At 42.0% G+C, this 20,393-nt stretch overlaps 1 protein-coding gene and 1 pseudogene across 1 annotated transcript; one reads left to right on the top strand and one right to left on the bottom strand.

The window, feature by feature from the left end:
- Window positions 1-635: 635 nt before the first annotated feature.
- Window positions 636-4,910, top strand: LOC120639851 (annotated as a pseudogene).
- Window positions 4,911-5,829: 919 nt separating this feature from the next.
- On the bottom strand, window positions 5,830-14,523 carry LOC120639634 (tRNA-dihydrouridine(47) synthase [NAD(P)(+)]-like). The gene is made up of 10 exons (XM_039915489.1): window positions 13,357-14,523; window positions 12,194-12,310; window positions 11,885-12,115; window positions 9,967-10,216; window positions 9,585-9,844; window positions 9,176-9,448; window positions 8,703-8,984; window positions 6,633-6,753; window positions 6,342-6,511; window positions 5,830-6,242 (listed from the first exon to the last, which is right to left on the bottom strand). Exons 1-10 carry the CDS (start codon window positions 13,603-13,605, stop codon window positions 6,144-6,146), a joined length of 2,052 nt encoding a protein of 683 aa, XP_039771423.1. The 5' UTR covers window positions 13,606-14,523; the 3' UTR covers window positions 5,830-6,143.
- Window positions 14,524-20,393: the final 5,870 nt, after the last annotated feature.

The following is a 20,393-nucleotide window of genomic DNA, read 5'->3' as shown; positions in this document are numbered from 1 at the left end:
ATTCTCATCCTCCAAGGCAAGAATATCGTGCCAAGAAGAGGGAGGAGGATGTGCAACCCATGCAAGTGGATTCTGGGAAGACCACCACCGATGATGTTGTGAAGATCGGTGATGTGAATGTGGTGGTCAAAGATGTTGGAAAGAAGCCGATGGTATTTGGCAAATCGGCTCAAAATGATTCCCAGAAGCGTGTGTTGGCCAATGATCATGAGGCTAGCGGCAGTGGCTCGGCGAACAAGTACCATCAACCTAGGTGGTGCCCGCCGGGTTTGAGCCATTCTCAAAAGAGGAGATTGCAGCGCTTAAGGCGCCAGGAGCAGAAGGAGCAAGAGGCCGAGAAGCTCAGAGATGAGCACTTTAATAAATATCGGCCAATGGTTCCTCAGGGCAAAGAATGGCGGGCCAATCCCACTGTGCAGTCAACAGGACTGGTCGAGCCGCGTTAGGTGACCGGTCTGACCGGTGCAGAGGACTGGTTTGACTGCCAGGTGCAACCTGTCAGACCGGTCGAGCCTGGTGTCAAGCAGAAAGCCAAAGAGGCTACTTCGGCTTCACGCGATGAAGTTCCAGTAGTTCCTGCAGATTTGGGTGATGAGGAACTGGTGGATTATGAGGCTTCTCCGGCGCGTAGCAACATGGAGATAAATGTTGTGCGATTCTCCGAAGAGTACTACGCCGTTTTGGAGGAGGAGGAAGCGGCTCTTCTGGATTTCGGGCCATGCAAGGTTGTATTCCAGAAGCCAAAGGAATCGGACAATCACTTGAAAGCCCTTTATATCAGGGGGCACATTAATGGAAGACTGATTTCTCGCATGCTTGTTGATGGAGGGGCAATAGTAAATTTGATGCCCTATTCATTGTACAAGAAACTTGGAGGGACAGATGAAGAGCTGATCAAGACGAACATAACGGTCAGCGGCATAGGTGGAGGCGACCCTATTGGTGCTAAATGGGTGGCTTCCATGGAGTTGACCATGGGAAGCAAGACGCTAGCAACAGCCTTCTTCGTCTCTGAGGTGCAAGGTAATTTCAGCTTGATACTTGGATGTGATTGGATTCATGCCAATCAATGTGTGCCTTCTACCTTGCATCAAATTCTTATTCAGTGGATCGGTGATGAGGTTGAAGTAGTCCATGGCGATACTTCATCCTACATTGCAACCGCCGATTCCAGCACTCTTGGTGTGCATGATGATATCAAGTGTCTCTCTGGGTTGGATTTGTTTGATTTTGAACTGATCAGTTGCACCAAGGATGGGTTTGTGCCTGCTACTCTAAAGACGATGGAGAATCGGCTACATTATTGCAAATAAAATGAGTGCAGCAAGCAACTCAGGCAAGACCGGTCAGATTAGATGTCCAGACCGGTCATCAGATCGGCGCGCAGAGCTGACCGGTCAGACCGGTCTGACGCAGACTGGTTGATGGAGAGGATTGAGCACTGTTGGTCATGGATGAACAATATGTGCGAGGCCATTGAGGACATTGAAGACATGGACAAGTTAGGCTAGGGGTTTACGTCGGCTGATCCTTTAGAAAAGGTAGATATTGGAGATGGTAGTGTTCCTAGGCCGACATTTGTAAATGCAAATTTATCGGCTGAGTATAAAGCCGACTTAATAAAGTTGTTGAAAGAGTATGTGGATTGCTTTGCATGGAGTTATTCTGAAATGCCTGGTTTGAGTCATGATTTGGTTGAGCATCGGCTGTCGATTAAGGCCGGTTTTAGACCTTATAAACAACCTACTAGGCGATTTAATCTTGCTATGAATGACCGAATTAAAGAAGAAATTAATCGCTTGTTGGAAGCTGGATTTATTCAGTCTTGTCGATATGCGGAGTGGATCTCTAATATTGTGCCCGTTGAGAAGAAAGATTCGGGCAAGATTAGAGTGTGCATTGATTTCAGAAATCTTAATAAAGCTACTCCCAAAGATGAATATCCTAAATCTATTGCCGATATGTTGATTAATGAGGCTTCCGGACATCGTGTCATTAGTTTTCTTGATGGTAACGCCGGTTACAATCTGATTTTTATGGCCGAAGAAGATATGTCTAAAACGACCTTTAGATGTCCGGAATTTATCGGTTTGTTTGAGTGGGTTGTCATGACTTTTGGTTTGAAGAATGCCGGTGGTACTTATCAAATGGCTATGAATTTGATCTTCCATGATTTACTTGGTGTTATATTGGAGATCTATATTGATGATATTGTGATTAAATCGGCCGGTTTGGGAAATCATTTGGCTGATTTAAGGTTGGCTCTTGAAAGAATGTGTCAGTATGGTTTGAAGATGAATCCACTCAAATGTGCTTTTGGAGTATCGGCTGGGAAGTTCTTGGGTTTTATTATTCATGAGAAAGGCATAGAAATTGATCCAAAGCGAGTTGAAGCCATGAAGCATGTTGAGGCTCCAACTTATAAGAAAGATTTGCAGAAGTTCTTAGGCAACGTGAATTACTTGAGAAGGTTTATATTTAACTTGTCCAGGAAGATTGATTGTTTTACTCCTATTCTTCGGTTAAAAGATGAAGCTGAATTTACTTGGGGGCAGGACATCAAGATTCATTTGAGAAGATTAAGAATTACTTGTCTTCACCGCCGGTGCTTAAGGCGCCTAGGAGAGGGGTTCCTTTCAGGCTTTATGTGGCTGCGGAAGATAAAATTATTGATGTTGTTTTGACTCAAGAAACTGAAGGGAAAGAGTATATTATCACTTATTTGAGCCGATGACTTATTGATGCAGAAACAAGGTATACATTTATTGAAAAGTTGTGCTTATCTTTATACTATGCTTGTACCAAGTTGAGGCATTATTTGTTATCTAGTACATGCATAGTAACTTGTCAAGCCGATGTTATTAAGCATATGTTGCAAAAGCCGATTTTGAGTGGGAGAATCGGCAAGTGGGCTTATGCACTTGTAGAATATGATTTGGCCTATAAATCTTTGAAGTTGGTAAAAGGCCAAATTGTAGCGGATCTTATTGTTGAACATCGGATTAATAATGAGCATGATTTGGAAGTCGGCTATATTACTTGCACACCATGAAAATTATATTTTGATGGATCGGTTTGTGATGATGGGAGAGGAGTTGGCATTGGTGATGTTCTTATCTCTCCAAGTGGTGCTGTTTTTGAGTTATCAAACCGATTGGAAGAGTTTTGCACAAACAATCAAGTCGAGTACGAGGCACTTCTATTTGGCTTGGAGTTTTTGCAATCCATGGGCATGAAGCATGTTGATGCCTTTGGTGATTCACTTCTGGTGGTGCAGCAAGTATTCAAGGTATGCCAATGTTACAATGGAGTTTTGAATGCATATCTTGATAAATGCCTTGATATTATCTCTTGCTTTGATGAATTTGTGATTCGACATATTCCAAGAGAAGATAATGAAAAGGCTAATGCTCTGGCTCAACAAGCATCAGGCTATAATGTGACGAAGAAATATTTCAACATTAGAAAGCTGATGCGAATTAAAGCCGAGTCACTGGTTCTTGACGAACCGGTCCGACCGGTCTGACTGGTCCAGAGACCGGCCTGACTGCTGAGGGCGGCATGAACAACAATTCGGCCGAGAATTCTACTCAAAAGGTTGAGGCCAAAGTGCAAGATTAGAGGGTGCCTATCATATCATATTTAAAGGACTCTGGTCGTGGTGCAGAGAGAAATATTCGGTGTTTGGCATTTAAATATATTTTGGTTGCCGCTGAGCTTTATCGTCGAACCGCCAATGATGTTCTTCTCAAGTGTTTGGGTACCGATCAGGCCCATCTTGTTATGGGAGAAGTGCATGAAGGCATCTGTGGTACACATCAATCGGCTCCTAAAATGAAGTGGTTGCTTAGGAGAGCCAGTTTTTATTAGCCAAGTATGATTTCATATTGCTTTAGATATTATAAAGGATGTAAAGAATGCCAGCGGTTTGGTGATATTCAGTTGATGCCCGCTGCATGTTGCATCCTTTCATTAAGCCTTGACCATTCAGAGGATGAGGTTTGGATTTCATTGGTCAAATTAACACTCCATCTTCAAAAGGGCATCGCTTCATGTTGGTAGCGACAGATTATTTTACTAAATGGACCGAAGCGGTACCTTTGAAGAATATGACACGTAGAGAGGTAATTGAGTTCATTACGGATCATATTATTCATAGATTCGGCATTCCTCAAACTTTGACAATGGATCAAGGTTCGTCATTTATTTCAAAGGAGGTATGAGAATTTGCCGAATCTTACAAAATTAAGATATTCAATTCATCTCCATATTATGCTCAGGCCAATGGTCAGGCCGAGTCTAGTAGCAAGATTTTGATAAAGCTCATCAAGAAAAAGATAGAAGAAAATCCTAGGAGGTGGCATGAGGTTTTATCCGAAGCATTATGAGCTCATCGTATATTATGGGCTCATCGTATATTATGGGCTCATCGTATATCTAGACATGGTGCTACTAAAGTTACTCCTTTTGAGCTTGTTTATGGTCAAGAGGCCGTTTTACCCGTTGAGGTAAATCTGGACGCTTATAGATTGGCTAAACAAAATGACTTTTTCGCTGTTGATTATCATGACTTGATGATGGATAATATTGATGAAGTGAGCGACAAGCGGTTGCAAGCTTTGAAGGAAATTGAGAAGGACAAGCTTCGGGTGGCTAGAGCTTATAACAAGAAGGTAAGGCCTAAATCTTTTTAAGTTGGTGAGCTGGTTTGGAAGACAATTCTGCCTCTTAGGACAAAGAGCAATAAGTTTGGCAAGTGGTCGCCGGCTTGGGATGGTCCATACAAGATTGTCAAAGTTATCTTCGGAAATTCTTATATGGTGGAGACGCTACAAGGAGAATGTCTACCCAGGACGCTGAATGGGAGATACTTGAAGAAATACTACCCAAGTGTTTGGCAAGACGCTTGAAGATGAAGACAGCCGATATTTGGATATCGCCCTTAGCATTATTTTTAGGACAGTGCTAGAGTTGTAATTTTGTATTATTAGAGCATGTTTAGGTACTTGCTTTTTGGCTTGCATAGCTCACCAAAAAGGCACGGGGCATATGTTGGAGGCCAAAATTGGCAATAACCGAGGCCGACCGGTTGGGCCGACCGGTCAGACCGGTCTGGACCTGTAATCCAAGTAGGGTTAGGGTTTTATGTTAAGAGTGCTATTGTAACCCGATTTAGAAGGGGTACGTCCTCTCTGGCCTATAAATATAAAGGCTGCGGCCGATTGAGGGTTTTCTAACCACAATCATATCAAAATTATTTTCTTTACTCAATCTCTCAAACCCTAATCTTTTCCAACACCTTTGTTGTTCTTTGCTCGTCTCTACGGCATTCAAGGATGTCTTGAGTGGCCTGCCGACCTCAAGACAACCCTAATTCTTCGAGCTCCAACGGGTCCCTCACGAGCTCGAGGCCCTAGGTTTCGTGTGTTTCTGCCTTCAACCGGTCTGACCGGTTGGAGCGGCCGATCTGACCGGTCGCCGTCTGAAGCCCGCTGGTGAAGATCGTTTGGCCGGTTGGAGCGGCCGGTCTGACCGGTCGCCGTCTGAAGCCCGCTGGTGAAGATCGTTTGCGATCCGCGCGTGCTAGCGCACCGGTGTGTTGACCAGATTAGCGTCAACACCCTGCAAAGGAACGCTTGGCACTAGCACTTGTCTGGAAATGAGGCAACTTTTTGTACAAGCACCGACAGCTGATACTTGGAAGCATGTTCTGGAATCATCCAGAACAACGCAGCCAGTATATTCTCTAGCTTCCAACAAATCCTCCAGGTTTCGGCAAGATGGTTGACTAGACAAGTGGGACAATGAACAGCAGAGAAAAATGAGAGGTGACACTGCTAAAATGTGAATAGATTGCCAAAGATTTGAGATCTGACAAACACGAAGATATTTGAAGGTGCTGCGCTAACGCATACAAGCCTTTCCGAAATCCACTGAAATTATTCAAATATTGCTTTTGAATCGAGAATTGGTCTTTCAGTTATTGGCACCCTATATTCAAATTGATACAATCGCCATTTGGATAAAGGAAAAATCATGTTACACTACATGATGGCTGATGGGTTCAAACATAATGAGGGCAGCATGGACCTCAGAGGCTGTGGCTAACTCTGAATAAATGCAGTCCCATGCCTGGTGAGTGTTTAGCCATTTTCTGCCCGATCATAGGCATTAGACTTGTGCTTCGGTGCAAAGGTAAATCCTTCCGGAACTTTACCAAGCAACATCTCAGATATCCTTATCTGTGTACACAGAACAGATATATCAGCTTTTCAGCCATGTCCTTAGTAGTACGTACAGCACCAAGGAAAAAGGGAAAAAAAAAAGAGTGTTCTGGTTACCCAGTCAGCTGCTGAATCAGATGCCATCAGGGTTTCAAGGTCATCCCGGCCATAGTAGCTTGGTGGCCTCCAGTTCAATCGTTGAGGGATGATATCCAGCAGACCAACCGGAATGTAGCGGCAGGTGTAACTTAACCATTCTAGCAAGAAATGGCGTGTTGTCTCCACACCTGGAAAAAATCACAAAACCAGAACATTCAGAAGGTTCATGAATTGACATTGCAACATAGGAAAACTGATGCATTAATGATCTTATAATGTTTATTACAGAGATAAGAAAAGACAACTCACCTTTGGAATCAGAGCCCCAATGTTCTAGACCAAAATGCACAAAATCTTTAAGGATATTTAATCTCTCACCAGATGTAATGTCCCAATGCCTTTGTTCTTTTATCTCAGTAAATAACCAAGGCTGTGAAGCGTCATGCATCAGCACAGAATCAGTCATACAACGTATAAAAGTCATGCCACTATAGACATGGATATTCATGAGGAACAAAAGCAAGTTAGTAATAACAACTGTGAACAAAGAATGCGGCAATTATAAGCAGCACAGAAAGTATGCATTTGTCTCCTGCAGTGGTGGAACGAACTTGATATGTCAATGTCATTTACAATTTTTTAGCAGGAGGTTAAAATTTCTGTCCTTTTAACCAGCAAATCTCAACCATATTACCTGACTTTGCTATTTAGGTGTTGGAATGCCTTTGGAAGAAATTTACTGCCAGTGTCTTGCATGTGATCTGTTAATGATTTGAATGTGTAAATACTGATGGTGACCAGACTATTATCCATGAACATCCTGGTATTGTTACGGGCCAGGAGCAGCCGGCCCAGGCCCAGCCGGTGCAGCAGCCGGCGGCCCCGGCATGGATCACGTACCAACGCCGGGGGCGCCGCCCAAGTGGCTAGGAGAGCCACGATTTATTTCCTTTGGGTTTTATTTGCTTTCCTAAAGTGTGGGACAATTTGTAAGTTAAATACTCTCCTCTAGATGGAATGAGATTAGGCTGGGAGTTAATTCCAGTTTGCCTCACAGGGCCGCCCCCTAGCTCTCACGATCTCTCTCTCTCGCGCGACTCCCTCACGCATGCCGCCATCCACGCACGCCGCCGCCGCTCCCTGCTGCAGCCACGGCGCCTACTCGCCGACCGCTGCGCAAGCGTCCTCCTCCCATCCATACGCGCTACGCAGTCGCGGTAGGATCAACGATCCTATCAGGTATGTTCTAAAGAAGTTAAATGAAACTTATTAAGCTAATAACTGCATACAACAAACCATGTCAGGTCTGCAATCCTAACATGGAAGAGGCGGTAAAGAGACATTTGATAGAACAAAAATACCCAAAGGATACATATGCATGAAAGATGCCCTAGGCTATTGATCTAATCGGTTCAGTGTAGTTGCAAATTTGCAATTCTAACTTCACAAGAGGGAGGTTTGAGATGAAACAGAAGATATTATTAACACAATGCTTCCAAACCTAATGTCCATGGTAGGATTCGAAGCAGCTTTGGTTGACTGACAAGTAGACCGCTTAAAGAGCATGAACTGCTGGATACACCCTTTTAGAGCATCTCGGCAGATTACCCATACATCGTACCAAAAAACTCTCTCTCCATAACAACTATTTTTGAATTTTTGGTGATGGTTGATGCAGCATACTACCAAAATCCAATCATCAGTTGATAGGGTAGAGGGATGAATCCCTTTCATTTAGGTGAGAGGGAGGTGTGTTTTGGTGATCACCAAAAATTATTTGGTAATGAGGATTGGATACGTAGTCTGCTGGAGCACCTCCAATCACCAAAAGATGAGTTTTTTGGTATTGGGGGGGGGGGGGGGGGGTAAGTAATCTGCTGGAGGAGTTGCTCTTATTTGCTCAACCGGGATGTGCAGGCTCCAGTGATGTAGGGAATTAAATAGCATATTAAAAGCTCTGGACAACAACAATGCTGCTAGATGCTGATGTTTTAACTTTAGGAAGAGCAGAAGACCAAAAGGCAAATAACATCGAAGGATGAAACATTTATGAAGCTTGTCACATTATAGTGAAAAGTATTAGAAATCTATCTTCCGTTTGTAATTTTTCTGACTGAAGTGTACTCCTAAGTCTTAGAAATCTATCTTCTGTTTGTAAATATGATTGTTCTGACTGAAGTGTACTCCTTTGGCCGGACATGTGCATCTCCATTTGAAAATTTAATATAAAATTATTTCAATGTGAGTTCCCACAAATGTAAATGGATATGGAAACAAGGTTAACATAAGTCACATCAGAGATGAAAATGTGGAAGGGGTCAATCTTGCTGTCATTATTTTCATATATATGCAGAAGCATGTATAATACCAGATAAGTACCTTGATAAGAGCACCTCGAGCAATCATGCAAGTGGAAATTTTGGAGCAGTCCGAAATATGCTTGTTCCAGTCAGTAAAGGAGAATACATCACCATTTCCAATGACATGCAAATTATCAGGGGCCTTCTGTGCACACTGGTAAATATAGTCCCAATCGGCAAGTTTGCTGTAGCGTTGTTGCCGTGATCGACCATGTATTGTTATGGCTGAAGCGCCCCAGTCGTATATGTCTGAAACTATAGAATCAGCACGATTCCTGCCCTCAAAGAAAGCTGTTCTTACCTGAAACCAAACAACAGAGAGGAACATCAGTATAACAATTCAGCAATTTGTCACATGTCTAGCACCATAAATACATGTCAGGGTGCATATAGCAAGGCATCTCTTCATCTGTGTGAAATACAAAAACCTAGCCCTCGTGCATTAATTAGCCATCCTCAAAAATTAAATGGCTGCACCAGCACCAGCATTACCTTAACAGTTAACAGTTTTTCAGTAACAGTAGAAGCCGCTTGTACAATACTTTTAATCCTCATAGGTTTTGTGAGCAATGATGATCCAGCACCCTTGTTGACAACTATATCAATTGGGCAGCCCATATTTATGTCTATGAAGTCAACTGAACATTCATTATCCACAAGTTCAACCGTTCGTGCTACTGTATCTGGATACGGTCCACAGATTTGCACCCCAAACAAATCCTCTGATGGATGCCGTCGTAGCAAAGCCCACTCTGAAGCTTGCCCCTATATGAATATGAAAATATCATAAGGAAAGACCTCACAAAGAAAATCAAACTAGTAATAACACATTAACTTTGCTTTTTAGCAATTCATATAGTGCATTTAAGAAATATGAAACAGAGCAAAGATTTTGATTTACCTGTAAAAGATTTGTGCACATCGCCATTTCTCCACAAGTAATATCAGCTCCCAAGGTTTTACAGAGCCTCCGAAAAGGAAGGTTCCCGACAGTTGTCAAGGGAGCAAGGTAAAGCTTCTCTCGAAAATCTATAATTTTCTTTTCACGTAAATGAGGTGTTGTGATGAGGTCAACTCTGCAGGAACTTTGGTTATTTGAGGAAACTTTTATTCCATTGATTAAATTAAGATCTTCAGATTCTGCCCCATTGTCATGAATACCTAATCCATAATGTAGTGCACACAAAGGGTTAAAACTATCTAAGTAATAGGAAGAGATTTAAGAAACAAAAAAAAAGTAGAAGGAGAATTTTAAACAATATCTAAGTTCAAGAACAAATTACCAGTCCCATCATTCAGAGTTTCATCAACTTCAACCTTTGATTTCTTTAATGGCCTTGGCTCCACACATTGAACTGAGCTAACAACCAAAGGTTCTCCCTCTGAATTATTTATTTCTTTGCACAAAGTGGGATCAGGTTCAACATTCACGGGAATGCAAGAAAGAGATTCAGTTTTGTCATCGTCATTTAGCTCACATGCTTCATCTGGATTATCATCATTTGCTGCTTTAGCTTTATTCTTGTTTCCATCCTGCATCATAAATATATCAAACAGATTTAAAATAGCGGTAACCAGAAAATAGCAGCCATGACAGGTTCTGGACTGCTTGTTCGAGTGGGAGAAAAAAAAAAGTTGTAGACCAACACCACTACATGTTTAAGTAGAAACTTCATAGATCATCCATGAGCAGATTCCTGACGATATACTTTGTCCTACTCTATACAAAATTATCTAAACTAACATAGCCATGATAATTATCTATTGAAGGAAGAAGGACAATTTGGATCTCCCTCAAAAGCAAGGAAATCCAAACTCTTCGTACTAAATTCAAACCAAACATGTATTTTTGTCCACTAATCATAAGGCAAGGTGGGCAGAGAATATTTGCCCTTAATCGTTAAATCGTATTATTGAACCTAGTCGTAAGAGCACCGATAAGATGACTAATCATGGTTAGTTGTTGATCAGGCTGATTAGTCGAGGCTTGTCGAACCTAGTCGGTAGTCTAGTCGTCCTGTCTAAATCCCCTGATACATACGATGTATATTATATATTAAATAGATGGTCAATTATAAATTACAGTAGAGAATAAGGAGGCAAACCGTAAAGATTAAAATTCAGCCATGGTTGGTTGGTCCAACACATAATTATCTCACGAAACAAGTATCCCTAAGCATGGAGTACAAACCTGAAAGAGTGTATTATGAATCAGATATTAGTCGTTCTATGTCTAATTGATGACTAATCATGATTAGTCGATGACTAATCAGACAACTTGCAATCTAGTCGAGCTAATCGAGTCGGTTGGTATAATTGGTACCAAGGAACTGATAAGGGTGATTAGTCATGACTAATCGTGATTAGTCGAATGATCTGATAACATTGGTACCAATAGCAGCAACATGAATCTGTTGTCTAGAGTTAAGAATACAATACAATAGCGCTTTAAAATGCATGGATCAATTTCAATTCCTGATAAAATCGTATTAGTGTGCTACCTGCCGTGATATTTCCAATTTGAAATCCCTTTGTCATGACTAATTACTAAATGTCCAAGAAGTAAAGCACTAACAAAGCTCACCTTCCCTTTCGGTAGATGCATTACATTAGCGCACTAGTAGTTCATCATACATTCATACCGCAGACTGATACTATGGCATAATCGTTTTTTTATAATTTGCTATGAAATTGTTTGTTCTGCAGAATGATACTAGAGCATAAATCATTTTTGGTGCCATTTTGTAAATATCAGCAGAAACATGTGAACCTTACTGCGAATGTAATATTTATTTTTATGTTACTACCATACATTTTGGAATGCAACATATACACACTGGTATATACATGCTTAGGTTGAAAACACCTACCCAATGCAAGGTTGCACACTTTGAGAAAGTAAAAAGAAAGATTCGAGCATCAAATTTTCACAGTTAGAGGTGCATTAAGATCGGGAAAGCGATAAAACTACACCAGTTCCTTGAAATTAGCTTACCACTACCCTATGTATTATGCACCCATGATCAGTAACTGATAACCATTTAAGAAATAAATTAAATACAATGAAATTCATATATATATACTCCAAGAAATTAAGTAATGTTCAAAAGAATGTTACTGTACTGTTCAAAATCACGAAGCACGTGAAAAAAAAAGAAATTTGGGATCAGAGATAGACATTGGTAAAACTTGACTATATACCTTAAGACCGAGAAGCTTGATCTGGGCACTGGCCTTGGGAAATTTATATTTGTTCTTCCATAAGAGCTTCTGAATATCTTTGCTCAAAGGATTTCTCTCATGGTTCCCCTCTGAATGATTTTGAGGAGCAAGGTTATCCTTATGTGTACCAAGGAACCGACAAGTTAATCCATATGGGCACAACTGCCCCAACATGGTAAATGGGCATGTTCCTTCAAGGTCACCTGGTTTCTGTGATAGAAAAGCAATTTTAAAATTAAATAAGTTACAAAGTTCAATATCCGTATATATAACCAAATAAAACAATACCTGAGCCAGATAAGCATTGATGTCATGGCTGAAACGGCAAGAAGTACCGTATTTGCATGAGTCCACATTTCCACTTTTCCCTACTTCAATACAAAGATGAGAAGCAGACTTTTGTTCCTGCACAATGCAATAAGATCAGTGGAGCACATAATTGCCCATATTAAGATGACATTAGTGTGATATCATTGGCAGTACAACAATAAATAAAGCTATCACCAACATAATGTTGGGCATTTGCATGCAAAGATGGCACTCCATGAGTATAAACATGCACTATAATTCCATAAATCATGCAGATATTTATGATCATAGAGAAAACAGTGCAAAGTGCAGGTATACAAAGAGAAACATATGCTCAAAAAAAAAAGAGAAACATATGCCAACGTTCAGTTTTGACAAGTACTTAAACTATAGGAGGCCCAAATAATAAATCAGATTAAACAATAGTTATTTTGTTTTACTGGAACAAAGCATCAGAAGAAACACAGCAGTGCAATGTCACTCCCAAGTCCCATCTTAGGATATAAAATTTGACTAAACAAAAAAATGCAAAGATTAAACAAAATGTTTCAGCTTACTAAATCAAGCAATAAGTGAGTGCAGAGGTCAAAAAAGACAAAAACAGATCATATAAATAAGAATGCAATGGTTTTCATTTTTCAACACGCTATCCTTCAACAAAATTTAACACAACAAATACCCTGAAATGCCACAAGTGTTTTACATATAGCTACCAGTTGAACCTCGCTAGTAGACGGAAACTATATCCAAACAGGTTGAAACATCTTTTTCCATTAGTTAATGCAAAGACACGCAATTCTCATGCATGTTGTAGAAAAAGAACAAAAAAGGCTCAAACTGCAAGAACCAAAATATGCCCTAAAAAAGTATTGCAGCGGCTCATATGCTGCATACGATTACTGCAGTGCCAACAATAGCTGAGAGCTCATCAATCTGGCAGTATTTTGATACACAGACACACAGGCCATGGGAATCGACACGATTTTGTTAGGAACAAGTTACAGCACAACGCAAATAGCACCCAAAAGTGGAGCAATTACATTAGTGCGCACAGGCATTTCAACGAGCATCTAGCAAGCAGAGCTGAATGACACCCTGAGGCAGTAGAACAAGCACCTTGCGCCCGTTACCGCGGTAGTTACCTGCTGGCGCTCGCGTTTGAGCTGGCGCTTGGACTTCTTCTCTCCCGTGACGACGGCCCCGCCGCCGGCGGCCTTACCCTCCTCCTTGGGGACCTCGCGGATGGGCGGCGGGCGGAGGAAGGCGGGCTTGACGGGGGCGACGGCGCGGGCCACCAGCTCCTCCGGGGAGGGCCGCGGAGGAGGGGGAGAGTCGGTAGTGACGGCCGGGGAGGAGTCCGGAGGGTCGGTGGCCGGCGCCGTCGCGGCCATGGTGAAGGCGTGGCGGCGGCGCGCTGAGGTAGGCTACTGCATACAGGCAGCAGCGAGGGTTTTATGGAACTGGTTTTTTTCACTTAAACCCATAACGGGAAGGCAATTTACTGGAATGTTAAGTTTTGTATATGATTTTTTAAAAGAAAAAAATGGTGTGTTACTGGTAATATCACAACAGAGCAATACAAGATTCCTCAGCACAAGCGTGGCTAGCTTTCTCAAACTTTGCTTGCAATAATATTCTTCGAAGATGCATAATATGCGTGGTAATATTAGCAAGGGTATGCTCTAATGAATGGACGTGTAATCAAACTATGAAAAGATATGCTTTGATGAATGGACTTTCCTAAGACGCGTGTGTGAGTTGAGTGGCATCATAATAAAAAATTAAAGCATAGTACTTTTTACACCAACAATTTTCTATATCCACTTTTGTACATGCGTATTACTTTTTTTGGCACATATTTTATTTTTCTTTGCACATGCATTCACCCATATTTCACGTTATTATTTGTTTGGAAGGATAATAATTGACATTATTATTTTATGGAAGGAAGAGAAAGACGTGTATTATTTTTGAAATAAAAATAAATGTATCATTACTTGATGGAAGGAAAATTAAATATGTGTTCGTGGCACTTATATCTCTACCGGCATTTATATAAAAAAATGAATATTGCTTACGATACATAGAGGTAGTTTTGGCTTAGAGATGTGATAAACCATTAATGAATATCTCTACCGATAGTAGCTAACACACATGCATCAATATTTATCTTATGGAATAAACCATTAATAATTAAATCAAATAAAAAACCAATGTGATTTTTTAGTTGCTCGAATAAACCATGCACTTGTAGAGATTATGTTGAAAGCCATGTGTGCAATCTCTTGGATAAAAATAATAGAATTTTTAATTACTCTTTGATTAATTAATGAATGGAGAAGGAAGAAACCAAAGACACCCATCTAAATGATAGAACTTGTGCATGAAGTTAATCGGATGGTTAGGATAATCAAGGTAACGTGGCTGATTGAGAGAAGAGAGAAATAGCAATAAATGCTTCTTAGTGGGTTGCTTCTATATATTATATAGATACGAATGATGGTATTTATATCTATTTCTAAAACAAGAATTGTTTTCTTGGTCTGTTTTTGGGCTTGGACTGCATTTTGTTTTGTGGGGCGAACTGATCATAACCTCCTCCATGCCCTCAGGCTCAGCCCGTTTCTCTTTTATTTTTTCTCCACATGCCTTATCCTCTCCGGCGGACACAGGTTCAGTGCCTTTGCTCTTCAAAGGCACGTTGTACCTTTGGCTCTATATCCAACCACAAATCTAACTTGTCCCATTCTTTCCCAGGCAAAGTTGTATCCCTTAGTATTTTTAAGCCATTGTATCCTAGCAAATCCACTAACACAATTTGTCTTATCATTTAGACAATGTGCATTAAACATTGAGCATGCAAAACAACAACCTATACATACTTCATTAGAGATTAACATGCACATAACATAAAATAAAATTTGCATTTTGAACCATTTGAAATGACATTCATAGTACAACCACCAATACATGGCACTTTCAATCATTTAAATTGAGGGTTTGACACAATAAATACTATCACTTGGCCATTTCTCTTGTACAATTAGACCACAAAATACTATAGTTAATCCACAAAATACTATAGTTACTCTTGCCCAAAATATTACCTAACCAACCTGCACATACTAGAACAGATCGCCAGCATGGAGAATATCATCATCACAAATTAGAGCAGTCGCGAGTTGGGTAAAACTGCCAATAACATTGTACTCTTCAACCCTCACACTTGCTCCTACGTTGCCGCCATTATTCTCCATTTCTTTTGGATGCTGTGTACCATAAGGGTTTTCAGCAAGAAAAAAATCTTTATAATCTAAGATGCATTCTATGTCTAGGTGGATAACCTATCATGTTTTCATAAAGTCAGAAGTAAAATGCAGTGGAAAATTAGAGAGTATTAAATAGCAATAATAATGCTCTTGCTCAAGACACCACTTGCATAAGTTTTAGAGTCATTACAAGTATATAAAACGAATTAGTTGATCCACACACCTCCTAAGTTGCAGCGCGGTGCGGAACTCCCCCTTCTCCTGCTTCTGGCTCCCAAGAAAAAGACTTGGATGGATAATAAGATTATACCTGCAGATCATTGCAGCCTTCGAATGTGTGATTCGCGGTGGATATGAAGAGCAAAGGCACTGAATCTATGTCCGTTCCTCATGCCGTTCTGCTGTGAGCTGCTCGGCCTCAGGTAGTCACAGGGCCACTCCGGCGTGGGTCCTCTGCCTCGGGTGGGTGCATGCTGCGCCATGCGCGGCTCCGCCACTGGCGGTTGCGGGGCCGCTCCGCGTGTGGCTCTGCCTTGGGCGAGCACGGTGTCGTTCCGCCACCTCACCTTATGCGGCCGCGTGCACCAAACGTTGCTCTGCTGCTCCGTCTCGAGCGGCCACTGTGCTGCTCCACTGCACGCAGCTTCGCCTCGCACCGTTTCTCCTTAGGCAGCGGTGGCTATGGGAGGAGCAAGCTGGTTGTTGGCGCCTACCAGCGTCACCACCGGAAAAACAACGATGACGTCCGCAGAGACTAATTGGGGTGGCAGGTATTTCATAAATCACGAATAAATCCGCAAGCGCAAGGAATACCGCTGTAGCATTTTACCCGGAAGTATACCAGGGTGTCATTTATATTTTCTTCGTAGAAAAAACGGTAAATAAAGAGATATAGACTAGTTGATGAACTTTATCTAGATTGGATATTCTTATGCATAAACTGGGGTAAGATATATAATATGGTAAGAGGTAGTGTGACACACACACAAAAACTACTTTCTGGATAAATAAATAAAAGAAAATATAAAAGATGCTCTAGGCCGGGAGCAAGGCAGAAGTTAGAGCTCGAGTCAACTGTGCTAGACTAGCTATATCTATGCCATCTTATGGTTAGATCGTCAGAGATTAAACTACACAACAGTGAGACCGCTATCGAAGTAACGAGAGAAGCCCGTACACTCCGGCGGTTTTATGCACCTCCTACCCCCCATACCGAACGTGGAGGATTACTAGAGCTCGAACAGGATTGTCACCACCTGCCGGCTACCTCTACAAACTGTGGGTATAGTTGATATCCAGCAACTCTTAGCTAATCTAGACACTATGTCTACACTAGTAAGCGATACTATAGTGTCTCGCGCGGAGCCCCCACTTTTCGGATGGACAGACATCACAATAGAGCAAACATACAAATACTGGAGCAGTTGATAGATTTCTAAGGCCGATATGTTAACCATCGCAAGCAAATGACGATCATGCAATGCAAGCATTGAACAATAATGCAACCAGATCAAGAAGCATATATCCGATAACTCAGAACATACTTCGAGCAGATATCGACAACCATAGTCTAATTCTATTACAAACAACCGAATATTACAAGAGAGAGCTAGAGATGAACCCATACCAGAACTCTCGAGCAACTCCGGTGACTCGATGACTCCTAGACTTCTCCCAAACTCTACTAAGGCTAAAGACTATGCAAGATAAGCAAGAGAGGTGAATGTGGACAGATGTGTGTATGTGTTCTAATCTCTACCCCTCCCCTTATATTTATAGCAGGGAGCCACGGGATGAGAAGCTGCAATCCTCGGTGAACCGCCATTGGGAGCCTATGAGACATCGCCACGTGGCAGGTTTAAGGCGGTGTGGCCCACGGGCCGGTCGGCCGACTAGGGTGGTCGGCCGGCCTGCCGGTGGCGCCCACCGCCCCCAACTGCCTGGTGTTGGGCTTGTTTGGGCCTGGCCTTGTCTAAACACTGAGGCTTTCCTTGTCTTAACTGGTTTTGCTTCGGTTCTTGGGATACACTTGGTCCAATTGAGTCTGAATCGAAGCTCTAATATTTTTTGTGATTTTATGTCGGGCCAAAGTGTGCTTGCAACCTGCATATTAGCTAAAAACAACTTGCATTTCCTAGAAGGTGAAGTGTGGTTTAGGAACTTTATTGGATAAATATGCGTGTAAGAAATGCAAACTCTCATGATTTTCTGATCAAGTTGACGCCTAAAAATGGCCGTTGGTGAGCGTCAACAAGATCCCCCCAAGCTGTCCTTCGCTCGTCCTGAGCAAAGTAGGACAAATCAGGAAATCACATTGACTCATACCTTACCTGTCATGTCATAGTCTGAAGCAAAAATATTCATCTATAAGTTTAAATGAGTTGGCTATCATACCTTTGCACAAGTACCTTACTCCTTCATGGGACTTCTTAGCTGTCTCCTTGTCTTGGGATGTTGATAGTTAGAATGGTGTATAAAGTAGTACTTACTTGTTCTTCGATCTGCAATCCATTTGGAGATATATTTTTGAAAACATGGCAAAGTTCCCAGGATGATTCTCTCGAAGCACTCAACTTTTATTATCCTCACCAGGGCAGTATCTGCCTTCGGTCTTTCCTACTGCTAAAAAACTTTTATGGAGCTCAAGGTAGGATAAGAACAGAGCATACTTGCATTCCATATATTGTAAAGTCAAAGAGAGGATTTTTGACGCTCACTAACGACCATTTTCAGGCGTCAACTTGATCAGAAAATCATGAGAGTTTGCATTTCTTACACGCATCTTTATCCAATAAAGTCTCTAAATCACACTTCACCTTCTAGAAAATTCAAGTTGTGTTTTTGATATAATATGCAGGTTGCAAGCACACTTTGGCCCGACATAGAATCACAGAAAATATCAAAGCGACGATTCAGGCTCAAAATGGACCCAGTGTAGCCCAAGTACCCAGTTCGAACCACTCAATACAGACCAAGACCAGTGGGGTTAGGACAAAAAGGCCTAGGACGGCCTGTTGGGGCTCCGCGCGGGACACTAGAGTATCGCTTACTAGTTTAGACATAGTGTCTAGATTAGCTAAGAGTTGTTGGATGTCAACTATACCCACGGTTTGTAGAGGTAGCTGGCAGGTGGTGACAGCCCTGTTCGAGTCCTAGTAATCCTCCACATTCGGTATGGGAGGTAGGAGGTGCATAAAGCCGCCGGGGTGTACGGGCTTCTCTCGTTACTTCGATAGTGGTCTCCCTATTGTGTAGTTTAATCTCTGACGATCTAACCAAAAGATGGCATAGATATAGCTAGCCTAGCACAGTTGACTCGAGCTCTAACTTCTGCCTTGCTCCTGGTCTAGAGCATCTTTTATCTTTTCTTTTATTTATTTATCCAGAAGGTAGTTTGTGTGTGTGTCACACTATCTCCTACCATGTTATATATCTTACCCCTGTTTATGCATGAGAATATCCAATCTAGATAAAGTTCATCAACTAATCTATATCTCTTCACTCACCGTCTTCCTTGCGGAAATATAAATGACACCTCGGTATACTCTCGGGTAAAATGCTACAGCAGTATTCCGTGCGATTACGGATTTATTCATGGTTCATGAAATACTGCCACCCCAAATTGGCGTCTGCGGGCGTCATCGCTGCTTTCCCGGTGGTGACGTTGGTAGGCGCCAACAAGCATTTTTGGCGCCGTTGCCGGGGAAGGCACATATTGAAGTATATAGACAAAGTTATGAACAAAATCAAAATTGGTATTCGCTTGCTAAACAGGCTAACTTGGCTTTGTTTTCTTGTCTTTGTTGATATGAAAACAGGGTAGTGTATGACCAGTTTCGACTTGCCGCAAAACTTTCATTCCGATCCAGAGTTCGAATACTAATCCAGTTATGACCGGGATCGAAATGAAAGTTTTGTGGCATGGACGAGTGGCTCGTCCTGCAAAGCTTCTACAACGGGCTCACAACGACATCTCGAGCCAACATTGATGCTGCTGCTGTAGGAGCCTTCCTCGACCTGACTATCGCCAAAGCAAAAGAATTGGTCGAGAAGATGGTCTCCAATCAGGGGTGGAGCGATGAACGACTCCAACCGCGTACAAAAGGCATGCATACCGTCAAAGAGACGGATATGATTGCAGCGAAGCTGGACCTCCTAATCAAGAAGATGGAGGAAGGGAGCAAACAACCGATCCATGCTCCCGTTTACGCCATGGGTTCGCACTTCACGTGCGAAGTCTGCGGTAACGATGGACATTCGGGGAACGACTGCCCCAAAACCCGTGAAGACTGCGCGTACCTCAACAACAACAACAACAACAACAACAACGGGTACCGTCCACCACAAGGAGGCCAGGGGTGCAACCAGCCACGTCCACCTTTTCAGGGAGGTAATAACTACAATCATTCTTATAATTCGAATTTCAATTCAAACCAACCTCCCTTGAGAGAACTTGTTCTTAGCCAAGTTAAAATCAACGAAAATATAAATAAAAAGCTTTTGGCCAATGATAAATTCCTAGAAAGTTTAAATGTTAAGCTTGAAGCTTTGTCTTCTACTCTTAAAAACCAGTTAAGTTTCAATAAAATGATCGAAACCCAGCTTGCACAAATTGCTGCTTCGTTACCTGCTGTTGAGAGCGGGAAGATCCCGGGACAACCCGAGTCTCCCATTGAAAATGTCAGCATGGTGTCTACCGGACGGGGTAACTCGTCCTGGATGCCACCACACAATAACCATGCAGGTAGGTACTATCCCCCAAGGAACGACATTTGGGATGACATGGTGGTAGCGGTGCAAGAGGATCCAGGGGTCCCCATGATCAGCTGCTCGATCTACATCAAACACTTCGAGCGATGCCTATGCGATCTGGGGGCAAGCGTGAATATAATGCCCAAGGTAATATATGA

The sequence above is a fragment of the Panicum virgatum genome, chromosome 7K (genome assembly GCF_016808335.1).
Source record: "Panicum virgatum strain AP13 chromosome 7K, P.virgatum_v5, whole genome shotgun sequence".
Lineage (NCBI taxonomy): Eukaryota > Viridiplantae > Streptophyta > Magnoliopsida > Poales > Poaceae > Panicum > Panicum virgatum.
This window is presented reverse-complemented; position numbering and strand designations above follow the sequence as displayed.